Raw genomic sequence first — 20,559 nt, 5'->3', positions numbered from 1 at the left:
TCCCAAAGCTGGGTGGAGGTGTGTGTGTGTGCGTACGGGAGGTGTGGCATGCAGTAGATAATGGGCCAATTGTAAGTGATTAGAGTTGAAGCCAACCAATCAGCACAGCCTGGTACTGGACTGTGGCCAATGGCAAGATGTTCAGCGCAGCTGGGGGAGGGCGCTCTCGCTCACACACAGGAAAAGAAATGTGGCTGAGCCTTTTTACAGTACCTCCTATAATTCAGTGCATGTGTGTAAATATGTTTTTACAATTTTGTTTCATTTTTTTTTTTCAAATTGATTACATACAATTTATTTTTAGATGGACGTCCTTAAACAAAACCCAGAGTTGGTTTCCAAACAGACTAATGTGAACAAAATGAATAACTAACAGCTTTTTCTCCATCAGTGTCATTTTTTTACACTATGCCACAAACAATTTTTCATCTTTATCCTTTTTTATCTCTTTCTGCCTTTTCTGTAAATGTAGCAACGTGTTATTAATGTTTAAATATGAGTCACTCCTGTGCACCACATATAACTCGTTGTCATCGTCACCAGCCTTTACTGTAGTGTATAATTTTCCAGACTCCAGCTCATCATCTTGAGTTTGTTATTTTGTCCTGCAAACTTCAAAATATCCTTTATGCTGATTTAAAACAATGAAAGCAGCCGAATTCTGGCATTTGGAAAGATAAAAATGTTGTTTTCAGACTGATATCTCATCCTGATTATTGTAGGAGTAGCAAATTTTCTGTTCTTCCACCAGCTTCAATAATTGTTTAAGCATTATGCGGTTATACAAGAACTCTGGGCCAGGCTTTTTGTCCACAGCTTTGTGCTTCAGCTCTGAGCTTTTCTAGGCTTTTACAAAGTCTGCATGTGTGAGACAACTCATGTAATTACGCAGTAAATTCAGAGTAAACCACGGGGCATCAAGAGTCTGCCTTCTTGCACGCTCTACCCTGGCAGCTGCCTCACCTGCACACCTGAGGAATATTTACAGACGTCCTTTTGAGGCCAACATGTAAGTAAGAGAACTGCTCCTGCCTGGTTGATGCATGTAAATTGCTTCTCCTCTACCAAAGAGACACAAGGGTAAAGTCTAGAAATGTTCAGGGATGCAGTGCATGTTGAAAGCAGCTTAAGTGTCTCCAGTGTCATCCATTCGTTCTGCTTTTAGCCCAAAACCTCGTTTTTTCTCTTATCCCTGTTGGTTTTCATTTAACTGCATTTCTACTGTATATATAAATAAATGTGATGAGTGACTAAAAAGGATCAAACTAAGCTCTGCTTGAAAGGGATGATTCAATAAAACAAGCCTAGAGAAACCAATAAACACAATAAGAGGTTATTAAATCGCGCATTATTATTTTTATTTGGATGGAAGATTTGGTGCCAGGTGTTCATGTGAAATATGGTTTTAATACTGCACGGTGTTTACATCAAAACTGTTAAATGCATCATCTGTTTGTCTTCCTCAACAGCTTTGTTATGACTTTGGCTAGTGTTCCCACGTGCCACTAATTTTTCCATTAATTTTTTTGAGTTTCTTTATTTGAAGCATTTTTCTTTATCTGGGCTTTTAAACCATTCAAAAACTAAGATCCATGTAAATATAGCCACTATTTATTTACTGATTTCATTACAGAAATATCTCATAGCAACGCTGGGTGCTTATGGTTGTTAAAGCTATTTTTCTCTATTATTGCTCATGACATTCAAGGATGTGAAATGACAAAATATGCCTTTTTTGTTTTTACATTATTCTCACAAGTCTCAACACTTAGAGGACAATAATAATGATGATGATGGCTGGGCTCTTTTGGCTGCTTCCTTGTTTACCCAAGGGGCTCTGCAGCAGATAGAACTACATGTTTGATTTGGCACATTTTTTACCCCGGATGCCCTTCTGAATGCTCCCCTCCTATTTATCCAGGCTTGGGACTGGCACTGGGAGTACGCTAATACTCCTTAAATACAAATAAGCTGGGGGTTAGTTGACTGACACTGGGTCTGTGTCCTTCCAGCCCTAAAGAAGGGATATTTCATAACAATAATAAGAATGTTTCTTACCAACATGCAAAAACTGTTTACATTTTTCCAACACTTAAGGATTATTCAGTCATTTATCCCTTTCCCTTGATGCTGTCCTTCTTCCTGCTGAATAACTTCAAACTTTTTAAAAACATCTGAAAACAGCGCTTCATACACACAAAAATGACCAGCAACTATGGATAAAAGAGTATTTCAACAATAATTCCAGTTCAAGGTGGATGTTGCAAGGTATCAAGTCCATTGTGCATTACAAAAAGAAAAATAACACACACTACACACATACTGATAACTCTGTCAGCCTAGCAGAGGAACACAATTGTAAGCCAATAGGCAACCCAGCAACCCAGGGACCTCTGTTCTACTTACTTATGAGGTGCAGCAGCATCAACACAAGTATAGCAGCTGGCCCTGCTAACTGGGAGAGGTAATTTTTTTAACCATCATTGAACCTGTGACCAAAAAATCTACAGTAAGTTGTGTCAACAACAATTGGCCAATTCCTCTTACCATGATCATTTCTAAATACTTTGAAAGACTGCTATTCAATCACATAAAGCTATGCGTCACAGCGGAGGTAGATCACCAGGTATGAGATTTTAACACCAACTGCTCTCAGACTGTCAGCCTGGGCAGGCAAACACTCCCCATCCTCACTCTGACCACGGAGTTCTGCAAGGCTATGTGCCGAGACCCTTCCTGTATGCTCCGGACAGACATGACCATCAGTGCATCCGCAAGACGAATACCACTGTTACGTTTACAGATGATACGACAGCCATTGCACTCAATTTGACATCATAGCAATATGATGTCATGTGTGTGTTTTAATAACACACACACCAAAGAGATGATTATAGAGTCCCGAACCAAAAAGAAAACCACAGACACACCGCTACACATCCATAGAGAGAGTCTACTGCTCACCACACTGCAGCTTTTACAGCACAGTAGAGAGCATCCTCGCAGCTTGGTGTGGTAGCTGTACCAAAGCTGACAAAAGGCCCTCCAGCATGTTGTGGAAAGATTGTGGGCACAGAGCTGCCATATATGGATCATCTTTACACCACTTGCTGTGTGAAGAAGGCCACAAAGACTCTCCAGACCTCCATTTGTTCAAGCTTCGCCCATCAAGCAGGTACTTCAGAGGTGTACAAACACGCAAATAGGCTGAAACACATCCTTACACACAGAAAAACAAAATCACCTTTCACTAAACAGGACAAACTGGAATGGGTTAAAACAGTGCAGCACTCATCCCGGATGTCACCACCTTTCTGTACTTCTTCCTGGAGGTGTATTAGTCCTTTTTCCCCAATTTCATTTCTCAGAGTTGCAAATCTGAAAGTATTGGTGGAAGTTGCACCTGTTTAAATGTCTTATGTCCTTACTGTTTACATCCTTTTTTACTTAGACAGACAGACAGAAATACCCACCAAAATAATGTTCTATACCCAAGTTTGAGGCAACACACTGGACTTCTCTGAAAAGTGAGGAATTAATCAAACTACAAAAACGTTTATGTTTAGGAATGCAAGAAAATAACTGTAAGGTATAAATACTTTTCTATTATCCTATTTATTTTTTATTTATTTTCCTCCTACTGTTTGTGTATGTACGGCCGTGCGTGTTGTGCTGTGTGTAAATGTTGTGCACAAGGTTAGGGAGGGAGTATAACTGTCATTTCGTTATGTTTGCATAGTAAGTGCTGAATCCTGAACGTCTTCAGAGTCAGTACTTACACCGTACCACCAGATGGCGATAGTGAGCGCTGAGCCCATTCTGAGCTGATAGAAAAAAAACACAAACAACCACAAGAAAACCACAAAACCAAGATGGCGGTGCAGGAGACAGCATCTCAACTGTCCATGGCTCTCAAAGTCCAAGAATATCCCACCCTGAAGGTAAACACAAACGCAAAATGGTGTATATTGATAGCCCAATGAGTCTGCTGTTGCAAAAATGCGCGATGCGTACTGTGCCACTTGGAAAGAAATCGGAATTAGTCGTTCATTAGATAGCGAGTGAACTCGTCAGGGAGGCTAACGCTAGCTGAATTAGCTTAGCCAGGCACCTAGGGTCCGTAAAGTGCTTGTTTTTATGAACGGATGTAAAAATATGAGTGGTCCCCTAAATGATATAAGCTGGGGGTTAGTTGGTTAGCTTCCTGCTGGGTTAATTCTTTTTATTATGGACTCTGAGTCCGTCACAGGCCCATAAGCTGATAGCTTGACTTTTTGTTGGGTTTGGCCTGATTATCCTTTTAACCGTGGCTCGTGAGCTCACCTAAGTACCTACCACCTACCTAACGGTGCATCACCTTAAAGATGGCTGGCTTGTGGGAAGCATGCTTTTTTGTGTAGTGTATGTGTGCGAGTGTACAGCTTGTCTCCTGCGCTGACCTGGACATTTAAAAAAGACACTGGGATAGGAGGTTTAAGGGTTACAGTTTATATGGTTACATGGAAGCAGCATGGTTACTCGTCCCCAGTCAGAGAAGTGACATGCAAACGTGATTGGCCTGCTAACTCGGCCGTTAGCTTAGCTACGGCACTTAAAACCAGTATTTGTCGTGTTTAACGAGCAGCCTGCCCAATTCATAACGTCAAAGCAAGCGAAATCCGGGCTGGTTCGGAGATAGGTGGGTTTAAAGCTTTCGGGGGAGGAGGAAGATCCCCTAACCCGGTGCTGTCAGGCGGAGAAGCAGCACTGTGAGTTAGCGCAGTGTCATCAGATTGCTGCTGCTGCCTCTCTGTACTTCAAAATGGCCAGTGAGAGAAATCACAGCCTGCCGCCGCCGCACACACGCACGGTTTTCCTCCATTCCACATAACGCTGCTGCTGCGACACCGCTGCTAAAAGACAGGTCCGGGCTGCTTCCTGTGATCAGGAGAGCGTCGTCATATAAAGACAGCAGGGCTGTGAGTACCGGCGCATTTACTGCTTTTGTGTGGTAACTAATTGTGTAATGTTGCATGATGGATAGAGGCATTTCCTGCTGCAGCTGATGTTAAAATGCCTCTGTGCTGAGCATGCATGGCTTTGGTTTGGGAATGTCTCTGGCTGCTATGGTTGGATGCTGCAGTGAGATGATGGGCACCATTTTAAGACAGGAGTGATGGTTGTAATTGGCATCAAATGGGAGTCTACAGCTGCAGGACAGCAGTGTTGATTACATTTGGAGCTGTATTGAGCAGAATTTTATCATTGTAATAATGCCTGTCCCAGAAACTGAAGAAGGTTCTAATCTGATCTGTATTTCTACATTACTAAGCATATATAAAGATCTCACAATTAAGACACAAAGGTATTAAAATGTTGAGAGCAAAATGCAGTCAAAATGATAATTAAATCACTTGAGCCTTGTATTGATTATTACTGTGATTGTTATTAATATGTAATGTTTTCTGTTTGAAACGGGCTTCCTGTTGTCTCTTCTAAGGATTCACTTAAAACAATTATGAATGATAACCACCATACTCATATACTGTATGACTTTTACTGTGATAACAGTCTGCTTTGTGTTCATGGCTGAATTACATGTTCACTCTTGACTAAATCAAGGTCATATCATAAAGGGGTTACTAATCTTAGCAATGTTATAACATCTAGTAGCCAGTCAAATTCAGAAAGGGGATATTTCAGTTTTCCCAACATGCAGCTAAAAAAATTTTTGCAGACATGGGCCTTATGGATTATTTAAGAGTATGTGTTAATCTATTTATTTTATAAAAATGTATCTGAAAAGCTGTTAACAAGTAAAAGACTTTATGGCTAAATTATAAAGGAGAATGTGTGCTTCCATGTGTGGTCACCACCCTCAAAGCCTTCTTTTTGAGCCAGGAAAAACCCTGGGTTAGCACAGTCTGTGCCAGCAGGTATGCCATTGACATGACCATCTACAGAAAAAGTTGTTTATAAAAGTATAAAAAAATCAGAGTTATCTGAGTCTGTTTGAATTGCCATGAGGATGAGTGCCACAGAAAAAATATGTAATCATTTTCAAGCAGCTTTTTTAAAAAATGAGCACCGAGTTTTGCAAAAGTTAATTAGAGCATACCAATCTACCATTTAGCTACTATATTACTATGTTACCAAAGCCTGCTACATGTGTTTTTCCCCAGAACAAAATCAAAAACATTGACATGTTCAATAAGTGTTGTGAACTGAGGAGACTACACATTTCTGTCTGTCAGCTGGCCAATAACAGCAGGACAATTAATAGATTTATATTAAAAATGTAACACAGATATATTGAAATGACTTTGACGTAATGCAAACTGATTATGCTCTCTAATGACCCTCTCTGAGCCAGGAAAAACTTTTGCCTACGTTATAAATATACCTCGGCTCTTCCTTACATCTTGCTAAAATCATCATCTTCTGTGTTGAAAAATTTGAGTTATGAGTACCGGTAGTTATTTGTTGATCTGGGCAACCAGAATATTTGCTGGTCAATAAGTAAGTATAAACTTTGTCTGTGGCGAATCCTGACTCTAATGTAGTCGTCACTGAAAGATCTTAGGGAGTGGAGGCTGACATAAAGATAATGTTTAATCTCTGTTATATTCTGATGGGAGCTGTTAGTGTAATACGAAAAAAGGACATCCAATAATTTTTTGGAGCCAATATGTGGTAAAGTAAGCTATCTGAGAAATGCGGCCCATTTGGGCTTTGCATTTGGTGCTGCATTTTCCAGTTTGTCCCCCCCGATTCCTTCCTCGCCATCTTTGTAATCTGTGACATAAACTTGGCTCTGAATTAAAAGAAACGCTCCTTTCAATCGGTCAAAGCACTTCTTTTGTTGATCCAGCATGTCAGCAGAGGGAATATCAAGAATCACATGAAACTAGTTAAGAACTTTTATTGTTGTGCAAAGAAAATAAGTACATAATTTAACAAAGCAGGTTTCTCTGAAAAGGATGTGGTTTCGAATGCTTTTTTAGCTTTTTCAAGCTGAGTTTTCAGAAGAAATTTACAGACTCTGACTGCGCTCCAGTGTGTGCCAACTGGTGAGGGGAAATGGTGTTTTTCCCCCCTTCTCTTTGTGGTCTGGATGAAGTTCTTGAATCTGTTGTGACAGCTTACTTGCTGTTCTAAGATTGAATGACCATAAATTGATATGGAAGTTTTATTTAAAGTGAACTGATGGAGAAAGTAACATTTTTACAGAAATCTGCTTGCAGGTTTTCAGTTTAAGTATTAGGAAATGTTTAAGCAGGAGTTTAGCATTATGTTTTTGTTCTTCATTCCAGATGAAACGGCATAAATTAGAGAACAGAACATCTTAAATTAAGGATAATGATGGCCAATTGTTCTGTATCAAGGATAAGAAAAAGTAAAGCTTTAGTATTTAAACATTTTTCTACCGTATTTCTACCATATTGTCTTGAGGTAATTCACATATTGAGCTATAATTGTAGCTTATAAAATTACACTAAGATGCATTAATCCCCTTGAATGAATGTCTGAAATAGAACATTTATGATGTCTACAGGTGCCATACGAGACTCTGAACAAACGCTTTAGAGCGGCTCAGAAGAACATCGACAGGGAGACGAGTCACGTCACAATGGTAGTTGCGGAGCTGGAGAAAACGCTCAGCAGCTTCCCCGTGGTTGACTCTGTGGTGTCCCTGCTGGATGGAGTGGTGGAGAAACTCAGTGCCCTGAAGAGGAAGGTAAGAGATACAGGCATACACATTTTCCAAGTGTAACAGTCAAGTCCTTCCAGACTGGTAAGAGTGCCAAGTTTCCTTTTAGTTTTAGTGAGGGAGTTTGCAGCTCTTGAACATCATGTTTTTGAAGGCATAAAAGTCGATATTTTCCGCCACCTTGTATGATAACACTTGATTTTATGAACATGCATAGCTTTGCACATGTTCTTTTCATCCCTAACAGAGTAGATCTCTGATGTCGCTGACTCTCTGCGGTTGCTTGTTTTCTGTTCCACTGAAGCTGACCACACAATAGAGGTTCTATCAGTTTCAACTTTAGCCTTTTCTCTGGAAGCAGTCTGAAGCACTGCTTTTATACAAAAAGCCAATTACAGAGATAATCAGGCCCAACAGGAAGATGGCTTTCAAGTGCAACTGTGCAGCTGTATATAGTTTTATCATAATAGTCATCCCTGTGTATGTTGTCATTGCTACACTTACAGGCCTGTGTTTTAAAATGTTTCTGGCATTATTTAAAATCTCGCTTCTGGAAAGAGAGAAAACGGTTTCCAGAAGGCCAGAGAAATCTCAATTTTACTTGGCAGCTGTTTGAACGCGATTGAGGGAAGAAATAATTTGATGCTTTTTGTAAAGACATAAAGTGCACGCCTTAAAAGAGGTACTTCAATCATGCAGCTAAATTTTGGTCATGCTCTGTGGGCCTTTCTAAGTTACTCGAACCCCTCTGCACACCACCATTTTGCCTAACATGTAAAATAGTGTGAAGAGGTAAAGCAGAACCAACCACCTACATCTTGTTAACCTGGAGTAGAAAAGCTTTTATACATCTATACATCACATGTATTATCTTCTTTACAAACAAAATCTTGCTTCACGTAGAGCCGACCATGGAAAACCACAGTAATCACTGTTTTAGCAAAAGCACCTCATTAGGTGGATTGCATTTGTTTGCCAAGGAATGCTCCAAGGGTGGTTCGTGTGTTGAGCTGTCAAATCGCACTTTTGCTTTTTAAAAAATTTTTAAAAAAAAATTACCTTTATGTCGACATTCTCAGCAGATACAAAAGGTTCATTTTGGGCGGGGGAAGGGGGGTACTTTAATTGTGTCATATTAGACACTGCACTGATTTGGCATCTGAAATCTGAGAAGTGAAAAATAAAACTTGCTTTGTTCCATTTCTACCAGGAAAACAATGCTTATCTAAATTGGTGTTATACAATTTTATATTTGTTTCTTTTTAAATTTACTCTAAAAGTACAAGATGTGCTGAAAAGCCTAGGATTGTAATTATGTGCAGAACGATCACTGAGTCCTTACTGCATGTAACAGTGGAAAGAAATTACTCCTTTGTGGTTGTGATCCATAATTTACATCCTGCCATGTCTGTGAAGCAGGAAGCAGCAGTTTTGTTCCAACAAAACTTGAGCAGCGTTCAAGGTTTCTGACTTCTTGGTTTCAGTGTTCAGGGTTTGTTCCTCTTCTAAAGTCAACCATGTTACATGTCATAAACATAATTCATTTTAATTATCCTTCTTAGAGAAACAATTAACAGGAAGCATTTTGTAGCTCTCGTGATTGTGTTTGTGTCCCGTAGGCTGCAGAGTCCATTCAAGCAGAAGACGAGAGTGCCAAGCTGTGTAAGCGTCGCATCGAGCACTTAAAGGAGCACAGCAGCGACCAGCCAGCTTCAGTTAACCTGTGGAAGAAGAAACGGATGGACCGCATGATGGTGGAGCATCTGCTGCGCTGTGGCTACTACAACACAGCTGTGAAACTGGCCAGACAGAGCGGTATAGAGGTAATTACAGGGCTCCTACAGTTCATGTACAGAAAGAGGCAAAGGTTTTGGGTTTTCTGTATTTCTTCATAAATATGACCTGAAATATTTTTTTTTTAAAAAGAGAACCTAATTAAAGAAATTGTTCTGTGATTTACATTTATTCACTGAGGGTTTGATCCAGTATTATGTATCTGCAAGGGGAAAAGGTATTAACCTTGCAACTTAACTTCTGATGTGCAGAACTTGTCGTTCTGCACATCAGTTTAAAGGACTTTTAACCAGTTCCTTATATACAGAGTGTTTAACTCCAAGAAGGATTTCGCTGATACAGACCAGCTGGTTGGTCAGTGGCAGGCCCTGTTCAGATCTGTGGCAGATCCCTGCTGGATCTCCATCTGCTCCTTGGCTGTTAGGAGATTTAGTGAATACAGCCCTGACTCTTAAAGCAGAATTCATGGTACTGTCCTTGTGTTTCTGTGGATAGGCTTTTGGCTTTTGAGAGTGAAGGATTATGGATGTTCTGTCTTTGCACATGTCCTTGCATATGGTCATTCAAAACAGCAGCATGTGGCACTACGGTGGTGATGATAGGCAAAGGTAGAGTTAAAGGGAGCAAGAGTGGAATTCAGCAGCAGCTTGAAGTACAGACTGTGGCTACACTGGACAGCTTTCATTGTTCTTAACACTCTGTTTCTTTACACCATAAAAGGTCTTTGTTATGATTTAGACTTGCAGTTGAAGGTAAACCAAAAAGACCAACAACAGCGCGTACATGAACAAGACAACTTTCCCCTCTGTTCATAATAAACAGCTATAACATGTAGACACCCCTAAGTAGGAATGTGGTTTTACATTAATAATGGATAAACATTAGTTTGTTTATCCAACAGGAAGAGCAGTGATAATGGGAACTCATATTTAATTGTATCTGCAGCGATATTGATTTATTTGTTGATAGGAAATCTAAAATGGGGGTAGTTTTAATGAGAGAACAAGCCAAATGGCCAAAAGGGAGCCTGCATTAGGCTACGTTCACACTGCAGGCGAAAGCGCATCAAATCCGATTTTTTTGACCCTGTGCGACCCATATCCGATCATGGCATGACAGTGTGAACGGCACAAATCCGATATTTTCAAATCCGATCTGGGTCACTTTCGTATGTGGTACTGAATCCGATACATATCCGATGTTTTAGAAAGCGACTGCTGTTTGAACGGTCAGGTCGCATTAAATCCATCTTTAATGCGATTAATGCGATCATTAACTGATTATCAATAATATTCAATAAAGAAAAATCAGGTTTCTGCTGTTGGCTGAAAGGATGAAGCCAAGCAGTTCTGGTGTGCCTGGGGGCGGAGCCAGTGAGCTACAGACCAGAAGTCTGATGCAACCTTTCAGTTATTGATCAGCTGATCAATTCTGACAGACTAAAGCACAAAACTCAACTTGCTTCAAACTCAACGTCTGACACAAGACAGATGCCAATTATCAGCTCCGGAGAGGCGCCCGAGAAGACATCGTGAACACTTCTTGGCCGTCCAGCGTAGATGTCAGTGAAACTGTTGGGAAGACAACGTTGGAGAAACGTGAACATTTAATTTGTACTGTATAATCTGCAGATTCTGACGGAAATCTGCAACTATCCTTTGAAGCACTGCTCCTCTAAAACAGCAATAAGGATAATTATTAGGTTATTTACATTATTATGTAAATAACAAAATAACTTAAAGCAAAAATTGGCAAACGTAAAGTCCGAAGTCTTTACATTAAGGGCCATCAGTCAAACAATACTATTGCTCTGGGTCTAAACAGAGCGCGTTGTGTGTGGCGTCTTCTTTTGCGCATGCGGGCCGCTTTGAGCGTTCACACTAGAGCGTGTTTGCTGTCGCATTTTATTTGTAGTGTGAACGAGCAGACAAAAAAATCGGATTTGATCAAAAAATTGGAATTGAGCATTAAGACCTGCAGTGTGAACGTAGCCTCAAAGTACTGTTTCTGTAATGTGGAATCACTAAAAGATTAAATGCACAGTGTTTTAAACAAACACTGTGAAGTTCATTTGTCTGTGGATAATACTACTGAAAAACATGGAAATAAATTGTGCTGTCAGTTAAAACTGTCTATTTACAAACATGCCCTGCCCAAACACACCAAAAGCATTACAGTGCTTCTTTTTTTCTGCAAAATTCAGTTGAATGCAGCCCACACAATCACAGTTTCTGCTGGAAGAACAACTACTTGAATACTGAAGCACAGACATCACTTTGCTATGAATGGTGTGATTTCATGACCCAATGCATGAAATCTACACAGTATTTTAAAAACCATATCACCAAACTAGTTGTAATTAGTGATTACTATACAGGACAGGAAGTCCCCCATCCATGCCTGTCTCTAAAACTTTTCCCCTCACTTATTTTACAGTTTTTTGTCCTCGAGATACTGTTTCAGAACATTTTTTAAAATATTTATAATATTTTTTTTAATCATCTAAGATTTGTGTGATTTTTGGCTGGGACTTAAATGGCCCCCAGCTGGATACAGAAATTCTGAGTGGCTTCATCATTTTGAACTGCTTGCTTCAGGTCCTTTCAGAGCATTTGTATTGGATTTGCTCAGCACATGTTGCAAAACGTTACCTTTACTCTTTTTAATCCTTCTTTCGTAGAATGTGCTGAGCATTGCTGTCTTGCTGCACAACCCACTTTTCTTTTTCTTTTTTTACAGACACATCCTGACATTTTAGAATTTTGTAGTATAATTCAAATGAATCGCCCCACTAAGGACCGGCAGACAAGGCCTACAAACCATGACTCTAACAGTACAGTGCATTTCAGATGGGATGAGATTCAGATGCTGGAATGCTGTCTTTTTATTTCTTTAAATGTAGTGCTCATGATTTACACCAAACAGTTCCAGTGTCTTTTCTCTAACAAACAGCAGATGAGCAGCTGTGTTCTTTTGGAAGAGCAGTGGCATTCTCCATTCAACCGTGACATGGATAACATTGTTGTTCAGTGTTCTGCTGATGGTGTGCTCAAAAACATGAGCGTTAGCCAGTGTGAGAGGCCTTTAGTTTCTGAGAAGCACGTTACCCGGGGTTACTTTGTCACCTCGGGTACTATTACACATTTTGCTCTCTGAGGAATATTTGTTAGTCAAGTATTCCCAGGGAGGGTAACAATGGTCTTGAATTTCTCTCTTCTTTTTTTTTTTTTTTTTTTACAATGCAGTCAGCCTCTATAGAGAGTACTCAATAGCCAGCCTAATGAGCATCACGTCCTTGTTTCTGAGGTCCTCAGAGATTTCTTTTGTTTAAGCCACGATTGACTTCATGAAAAATGTGTAGCGAAGATCAGACTTTAATAGATCTGTTCTTCTTTAAATTAATACCCTCATAGCTGTTTGTCAGCTTGTTAGTTAAAAGAAAAATCTTCTCGTTCACACATACCTTTCACATACAGAAATACCCTGTATTTTTCTGTCTCTGTTGTTTTTAGGATCTGGTGAACATTGAGATGTTCCTCACAGCTAAGGAGGTGGAGGAGTCTCTGGAGAGGCAGGAGACAGCCACTTGCCTGGCCTGGTGCCATGACAACAAGTCCCGCCTCCGCAAGATGAAGGTAGAATAATTCATGATGTTTCAAGGCATTGTTATTATATATAGCAGGGAAGTAAGAACACACTGAAGAACTATCTTAGCATCTGATCTGGCTTTTAATACCAGCTTTGATACCAGTGAACCCTGAAAAAAAACCCTGCTATCAGTTTTTTACATTGCATAGTTTTGGCTCTAATAAACAACAGTCAGCAGTGTAACTGGTTTTTGATGCAAAAAATTAAGTCTTGATTGCTTTTCTTGTAGCTTTCGCTCTGCTGAGAATCCCAGCAAGTTCCCATTTTAATCCTAAGATTATTTTATTAGACAGGGTCTGAGTCCTCAGTAGAATTCAGACGGAAGTCAATAATCTGACTTGTTGGCTGTTAATTATTTATATGGACGTGGCTTTGTTTTTCATTCTCGTGAGAACATTAGTAAGATTTGGTTTAGTTTAGCTTCTTGCCAGTTGGGCAATATGTAAATCAGAAAAACTATAGTTCCAGTTGGTAACAGATGTGGATTTTTTTCCCTGCTCAGTCCATTTAGATGGTAAAATATTAACAGATCATTTTGTTGTTTGTTCTGTCTCGATTTCCATGGACATTATTAATTAACCATGGGGGGGTTGCCTCATTTTTTTTAAACTCGATGCCTCCTCTTCCATCTTTCCTTTCTCTGGCAGAGTTGTCTTGAGTTCAGTCTGAGAATCCAGGAGTTCATTGAGCTCATCAGACAAAACAAGCGCATGGATGCAGTGCGGTACTTAAAACACACACACAAATAATTTTTTCACCTGAAGCCTTTTACTCATGTATTTCCACATTTGCAGTTGCGTTACTGAGATTGTGAGTCTCTCTGTGTGTATTAGACATGCTAGAAAGCACTTCAGCCAAGCAGAAGGTGGACAGTTGGATGAGGTTCGGCAGGTGATGGGCATGCTGGCCTTTCCATCAGATACACACATCTCTCCATACAAGGTAACATTAGTGGTCTTTATCAGTGTGAATGTCTACAAGGATGTCATTTTATTTGATCAGAAGTCATTACACAGCAATAGTTTGTGCTTTGGCTCAATAAAAAGGTCAGATTTTCAGTCAAGCTAATAATTCTGACCTGGTCATTTTTGTTTTGTTTCTGTGTTCAAATATAGATAATTTATGCTTTCTAAAGAAAACTGATATGTTTAAAAATGCTATGTTGAAAATCTCTTGCTCTGTGTTAAGAAGAAAGAAAAACATTTGGGAAAATTTTGAGAAAAACTTTAAACTCCATGGGTCTGTCCTCATGGAAATATTGGTACCACTTTGGGCAGAGCTGTGAACAAACCACCCTGACTTCTTGTGTGTTTGAAGTAAAAAGCGCTATAGACACAGACCAGCCACCAGAGGGCCTCCGTTGTCTTTTACAAAAAACTCAATTCCCTTTTTGTACAGGCTTTCAGTGGCACTGCTATTTTTAATTTTCCACTCCAACATCCTCTGAATTGTACTATGGCACACTGTCACCAGGGCTTTTTCTCAAAAAGCCTTTGGCTTTTTTTTCTTTCGCTTTTAGGCAAGCCAGTGTAGTGTTTGTGCCAGCTGCTTGTGCCAGAGTTACAGAAACAGCCTCTCTTCCCTGCCAGTATGCTATTAAAGGGAGAGCTTAGCAGCTTTCATTATTATCATAGTGTTTTTCCTCAATGTCATGATTACTAATGATCATAATAAAAGTAATCATAAATATAATCATGCTCAATAAAAATACTGCCAGGGGTGATTAAAAAGGATTAAACTGTAATTAATTTAGACAACTCAGTTACATTACTGATAGGATTACAGCCTACAGTCTCAGCTGTTCTTGGAAAAACCGTTAATCACAATTCACTTGAAATCAACATCGCTGATTAAAGACCAAGTCAGAATCTAAGACTTTCAGTGGGGCTTCTTTTTTGTCTTTTTTAGGTGGTCCAGAAAAGAGAGCATTACTGTAATAGACTCTGGAGGAAGTAAAAATGTGTAATAGTGTTGCTATTATTGTTATTGTTGTTGTTGCTATAAAAGTAGCTTAGAAACTGCTCCAAGAAGAAAAATGTGATGAATATGTGTGGAATCTTATGCCCCCCCAGAATATGGTCAATGATGTTCCAGCCTTGTGAATCAATTTGTTGAGCCAGCTATGTTGTCACAAAAAATACAACACAAATTTCATTGTTTTAAACATTGAAATTTCAGCTCTTTGTATGTTATAACTTTGCTCTCCTGGAATGGAGAGGACAACAAACCTTTGCTCGACCATAAATTTTGTTTTATACGTGAAGTCTAAGGTGCACCCTGTGGTGTCCCAACATTGCTAACTAGACAGGGTGCCCCCCAGCTGGAGGACGTGGGGGGGCAGGGTTGTTTGATGACTGAGGATGTGTTAAGATTGGTGTGTGTGAGCTGTGTGAAGACAAGCATCAGGGGGTCCAGTATATTTCCATGCAGCTCAACAACATCAACTTGCCTATTGGTCTGATGCTAATTATGTTGCTCCGTAGAAAGATACTGAACCCTCTGCATTCAAATACCCAGTCCAAGCATGTATTGGTGAGACAGAGGCTATCTGAAAGAAAAGCAGGGTTCAAATTCAATAATGATATTTACTTTGAAAATTGGGAAAATAACTTGGACTTCCAAGATTGATCACCTATGATGTTGAATTCAAACCAGGGGAATTTGACTCAAGCTTTAAACAGGCAAAGGTGTGGAATAGCCTTTTGTTTTTAAAAAAAGTGTTCCTTTTTTGGTTTGTGTGTTTATTTCTTTTTAGCTGGCTTCCAGTTTTGTTTTAGGCTTTTGCTTTTAGTTATTAAGTGTTAATTCTCTTCTCTTCATGTTTTAAAAAACAAACAAACAAACAACAAAGTTATGAAAAAAATATCTATTAAAAAAAAGCAAGTCGATGTCTATCAAAGCAGACGATCTAAAGCGGGTACTATTTTAAAAAATTAAAAATGAATGGTGTAACTACTAGCAGTTAGAGGTGGGAATCACCATACATCCCACGATACGATATTATCACAATACTTAACGCACGATACGATATTATTGCAATTTTTTTAAATATTTTGCGATATTCAGATTCTGTACATAAAGGTAAACTTTATCAATATTCATTTTATCTAATATCAAAGTCTCACTCTCAGTCTTTCTCTCATTTCAGTCAGTTTTATTGTTGACAAACTGAACGGTTTGCATTACAGTCTAGTCCAACTTAACTGAATGCAACCATCTGGTACAATTATAGCTATTCTGAACTATGCAATTTATCAAAACTATGCAGCCCCTTCAGCAACTGAAGAATTTGAAAACAAAATATAATTTTACATAAAAAAAGTTTTAAACTTAATTAAAATAAAACATGTCTTAAATTAAAATAAGTAAACTGTCATGTTTATTGCTGCCAAAAAAAAGTTAAACACATTTGGACAGTGAAGGAATGTCAGGATTCTTGCTCAGAAAAAGGATCAACATGCTCTGAAGTCAGAGCACAAAAACCTTTTTTGTAACAAAATATCGATTTCTGTTGTCCCTGTATCGATACATTATTAGCAAACAAAATATCACAATACTACACAGTATCGATTTTTTCCCCCACCCCTACTAGCAGTGTTGTTTTGATCTTTACCAGTAGGCAGTTAAATGTACTTCATTGTATAATGAGCTGTTCTGACTCGCAGGACTTGTGGTCTGAAAAATCGTTTCGAACCATTAGCAGCACATGAACTAATGATTATAGTGTCACACTGAAGAGTTGAGCTTTAAGTTCGTTATTCAGTTCACAAGTTGTCACTCTACACATGATACATGAAGGTTGGACCATCTCATGATCCTTCTCCCTCATGTTTCTCTACCTGCTGGCTGGCTGGGCTGGCACAGCAGTAACCTGGCTAACCTACATGTTGGAAAATGTGGACTGGTTAGAGACTGAACTAGGAGAGTAAAATAGATGCATATCATAAATAAACAGAACTGTGAAACTAAATACAAACAATGATGAGTTGTGATCTGTTTGTGTAAACAAAACTCAGCATTGTCTCCTGTTTAACCCACATTGACGCTCCTTCAAATGTAGCTTCAGTTGTGTTTTAAGCTGATTTCACCATGCGCAGACCAAAGACAAATGTATGCCTTTTATGCACAAAAGTAGACCTTTTTGTTTAATTCACAGACTTGTTTTATATTGTACAAATTATAAAAGCCCCCTGTGCCAAATTAAACTTGATTATTTATTTATTTATTTATTTATTTATTTATTTTTCAGAAATGCAGTTGTAAAAAAAATCTTCCTTTTATTTTCTCTTTTTCTTTCTGATCTATCAGGATCTGTTGGATCCAGCCCGCTGGAAGATGCTGATCCAGCAGTTCCGATATGACAATTACAGACTGCATCAGCTGGGAAACAACTCTGTCTTCACCATCACCCTGCAGGCTGGTCTGTCTGCCATCAAGACACCGTATCCTTCCAGTGTGTGGTTACTCTTAACCCTGTCATTTCAACTTCTTAAGCTATATGAAGATGGATAGTGTTTTTTGTTCTAAGGAGGGTCTATTCTGTGTGTTATTCCCTAAACTGCATTAATCCTTAACTCCCATTTCCAAACCAGTCAGTGCTACAAGGAGGATGGCACCTCTAAAAACCCAGACTGCCCAGTGTGCAGTAAATCTCTTAACAAGTTGGCTCAGCCTCTACCCATGGCCCACTGCGCCAATTCCAGACTAGTCTGTAAAATCTCTGGAGAGGTCATGAATGAAAACAACCCTCCCATGATGCTGCCTAATGGATATGTTTACGGCTACAATGTGAGTAAACTGTATGATGCCAGCTGGGACTGTATAAAGGTGCTTCCATCCATGTTGAAGCAATTTAAAATGCAGACTTAAAGGATGATAAAGTTTCATAAAACACTCCTTGATATTTCATTATTATCTCTTCCAGTCTCTTCTGTCCATTCGCCAAGATGACAAAGTGGTGTGTCCCAGAACCAAAGAAGTCTTCAACTTCTCTCAGGCGGAGAAAGTGTACATCATGTGATTGCTCGGATGACGCTTCTGAGTATCAACCACATCAGATACGGCCCGTCGCCCATCACCTGTGACCCGGCCTGCTCAGAGCCACCTGTGGAGCTGTGATCCAGTGCCCTTCTTCCTCCCACAGACAAAACCCACAACGGGTTTGTCCGTGGAGACTCCACCACCCCAACCCATCCCATCCAGTTCCTCTACATGATCAGCTCAAGTTAGCCCATCCAGACCCCGTGCCCCCCCACCCCCTCCATTTTATCTGACAAACTGGGCTCCTCTCCTTTAAGACTCTGTTTTAGATGTGGCTAGAAGTTGTTTAATCTGATCCATTCAAGCACATGGACTATCAGCATTGTCATTATCTTACAGGCCTTCACACTGAAGATTAGAGAGTAGAGAAAAAGACTGAAGAGTGGAAAAACTGCTAGATAGATGTTTGATTTTACTACAACAAATAAAATCCTGTTGAGGTTACTTTTGACTTTTTTCCTTTTACAAATGTTGTTTGTTACTGAAATAATGTGGCAGAAATGTGTTAAGTCGCTGCTTTAACCATTAACACAAGATTTGAGCCTTTTTTGTGAACAGACATGGCTTCCTAGTCACATCTCCTCCTGTGGTGCATGCTGTCTGCATCGTTTGTCTTATAGCCATGTTTATGTTGGTTGTTAGGGAATATTTTTAAATGCTTCCTTTAAACTACCTAACTGGATTAATTACATTTATCTCCCTCACGATTGAAACTGGAGGATGTGTTGGGCTACAAAAGGCTTCAGTTTTAATGTAAATATTAGGTAGGACTTGATCTTCATTTATAAATTCAGGAGTTTTAGAGAAATGTCATTTTAAAAAAACAAAATATTTGCCATCTGCACAGATTGCTGTGTAAATTTGAGTGTTTTCTCGGGTGTTTAAAACCTGATGTAGCCTTCAATATCCTCAAGTCAAGCGGTTTTTGCCTATAATTTCTCATATCTGGAGAAGCTCGTAGTTTCACAGACAGTAATATAAATTAAGTGGTACTTGCTCCCGTAAAGAAATGTACTAAATTTTCAGACAAGAAAACCATCTCTGATGTTTTTAGCTTCCAAATGAAAAAAACAAAAAAGTCTTCCCATTTTTGGTGTGACAGGTTTGGTGTTGACACTTTATTTCAGTTTGTTTGAAATTTTGCCTTTAAAAAAAGACATTCTGGGTGATTTTTAGTCAACTGGACGTTGCCTACAGTCTGAATTTCATAACTATTTTCCCAGTGAAGCCTCGATAATAAAGAGAAAGACAATGGCGATGCGTTACCAGTCTTGTACTCTATGTTGAAGCTGCTTGCAGCACCATTATTACAGGCTTTAAAAGATCATTTCATTTAATATTCATTCACATGCCTTTACTGAAGGTAAAGACTTTGTCTTTCCTTACAAAGACAGGAGGAGGAGAGGAGTCACATTCAACCTTTATGGCTTTCAAACGTACTATAGAAGGACTGGGATATAAAATATTATGGAGAAGGACCTAAAGGTCACACTGAAAATCAAGCCTGAACACCCAGAATAACCAAAAAATGCAGGTTAACATAATCAATTTTGTGGTCGGTCCTTTCTTCCATCTGTTGTTTTATCAGCAAACCACGAGTCACGTCGTTTGTGTCCATCTATAGTTTGGAGCTGTATCTGTGCAGACACAGACTGTCCTGTGTGTGTTTGTGTTGGTAGAGTAGAAATGGGGATTGTTTCATGAGCAATATGCCTCATAAAGGTTTCAGTAAACTTTGATTTTGGTGTTTCTTTGTTTGCCGTCTGCTTTGCTCTTGTCTGCTCTGAAATCTGCATTACCATAAGCTGTTGGTAGGTGTGGTTATTCTCTGCACATGGTAATTAAATCAAATGCCGTGTCTTTCACCTGAAACTACATCGCCATAGCCCGAGGACGTCGGGATTCGAGGGAGGGGAATTGGCCTTTTCTTTGTGTTTGATCACTTACATAGAGATCGTGGCAGGAAAGATAAGGGGAAAATAGGCAGGATAATTGGCTTATCTGTTATCGCTGTATCTAACAACCGAAACATGCAACTTCTGCAGAAAACACATCAGCCACTGACAAGGTTTTCTTCTCCAGGTTAATAACAGACCTTATATAGAGATGCAATCCAGTATTTTTCTCATTTGCTGTTTAATCTGTAAATTAGTGAAAAATAATGTCGGCTACAATTTCACACACTAGTTGAGAGCCTCTTCAGTTTCTACAGCCTTTCTTACCTTGATAAATACGGAAGAGGATTAGGGCTGCTGGGAAAAAAACGTGGGCACGTCTGTTTTTTTTCTTCTTCTTCTTTTCCAGAATTCTGAGAAAAAAGTCAGAATTCTGACTTCAATCTCAGAATTCTGGAAAAGAAGGGGGAAAAAGACGTGCCCACTTTTTTC

At 39.3% G+C, this 20,559-nt stretch overlaps 1 protein-coding gene across 2 annotated transcripts; it reads left to right on the top strand.

The window, feature by feature from the left end:
* Nucleotides 1-3,808: 3,808 nt before the first annotated feature.
* maea (macrophage erythroblast attacher, E3 ubiquitin ligase) lies at nucleotides 3,809-19,911 on the top strand. Of its 2 annotated transcripts, none has more exons than XM_084907675.1 (9): nucleotides 3,809-3,941; nucleotides 7,535-7,717; nucleotides 9,310-9,513; nucleotides 12,997-13,119; nucleotides 13,780-13,856; nucleotides 13,966-14,074; nucleotides 17,441-17,574; nucleotides 17,725-17,920; nucleotides 18,057-19,911. In XM_084907675.1, exons 1-9 carry the CDS (start codon nucleotides 3,873-3,875, stop codon nucleotides 18,150-18,152), a joined length of 1,191 nt encoding a protein of 396 aa, XP_084763801.1. In that variant the 5' UTR covers nucleotides 3,809-3,872; the 3' UTR covers nucleotides 18,153-19,911. The 2 variants fall into 2 exon arrangements, with proteins under 2 accessions (XP_084763801.1, XP_084763811.1); XM_084907685.1 differs by lacking the exon at nucleotides 3,809-3,941 and adding an exon at nucleotides 3,976-4,958.
* The last annotated feature ends 648 nt before the right edge of the window (nucleotides 19,912-20,559 follow it).

Source organism: Perissodus microlepis, chromosome 2, assembly GCF_051167445.1.
Source record: "Perissodus microlepis isolate ML-2025 ecotype Zambia chromosome 2, ASM5116744v1, whole genome shotgun sequence".
Lineage (NCBI taxonomy): Eukaryota > Metazoa > Chordata > Actinopteri > Cichliformes > Cichlidae > Perissodus > Perissodus microlepis.
This window is presented reverse-complemented; position numbering and strand designations above follow the sequence as displayed.

What these genes read in the sequence shown, in the direction of transcription:
- maea (XM_084907675.1), top strand. Translation starts at nt 3,873, where the DNA reads ATGGCGGTGCAGGAGACAGCATCTCAACTGTCCATGGCTCTCAAAGTC. An exon ending in AAGCGCATGGATGCAGTGCG is followed by an intron (nt 13,857 to 13,965) that starts GTACTTAAAACA and finishes TGTGTGTATTAG; the next exon opens with ACATGCTAGAAAGCACTTCA. An exon ending in CACACATCTCTCCATACAAG is followed by an intron (nt 14,075 to 17,440) that starts GTAACATTAGTG and finishes CTGATCTATCAG; the next exon opens with GATCTGTTGGATCCAGCCCG.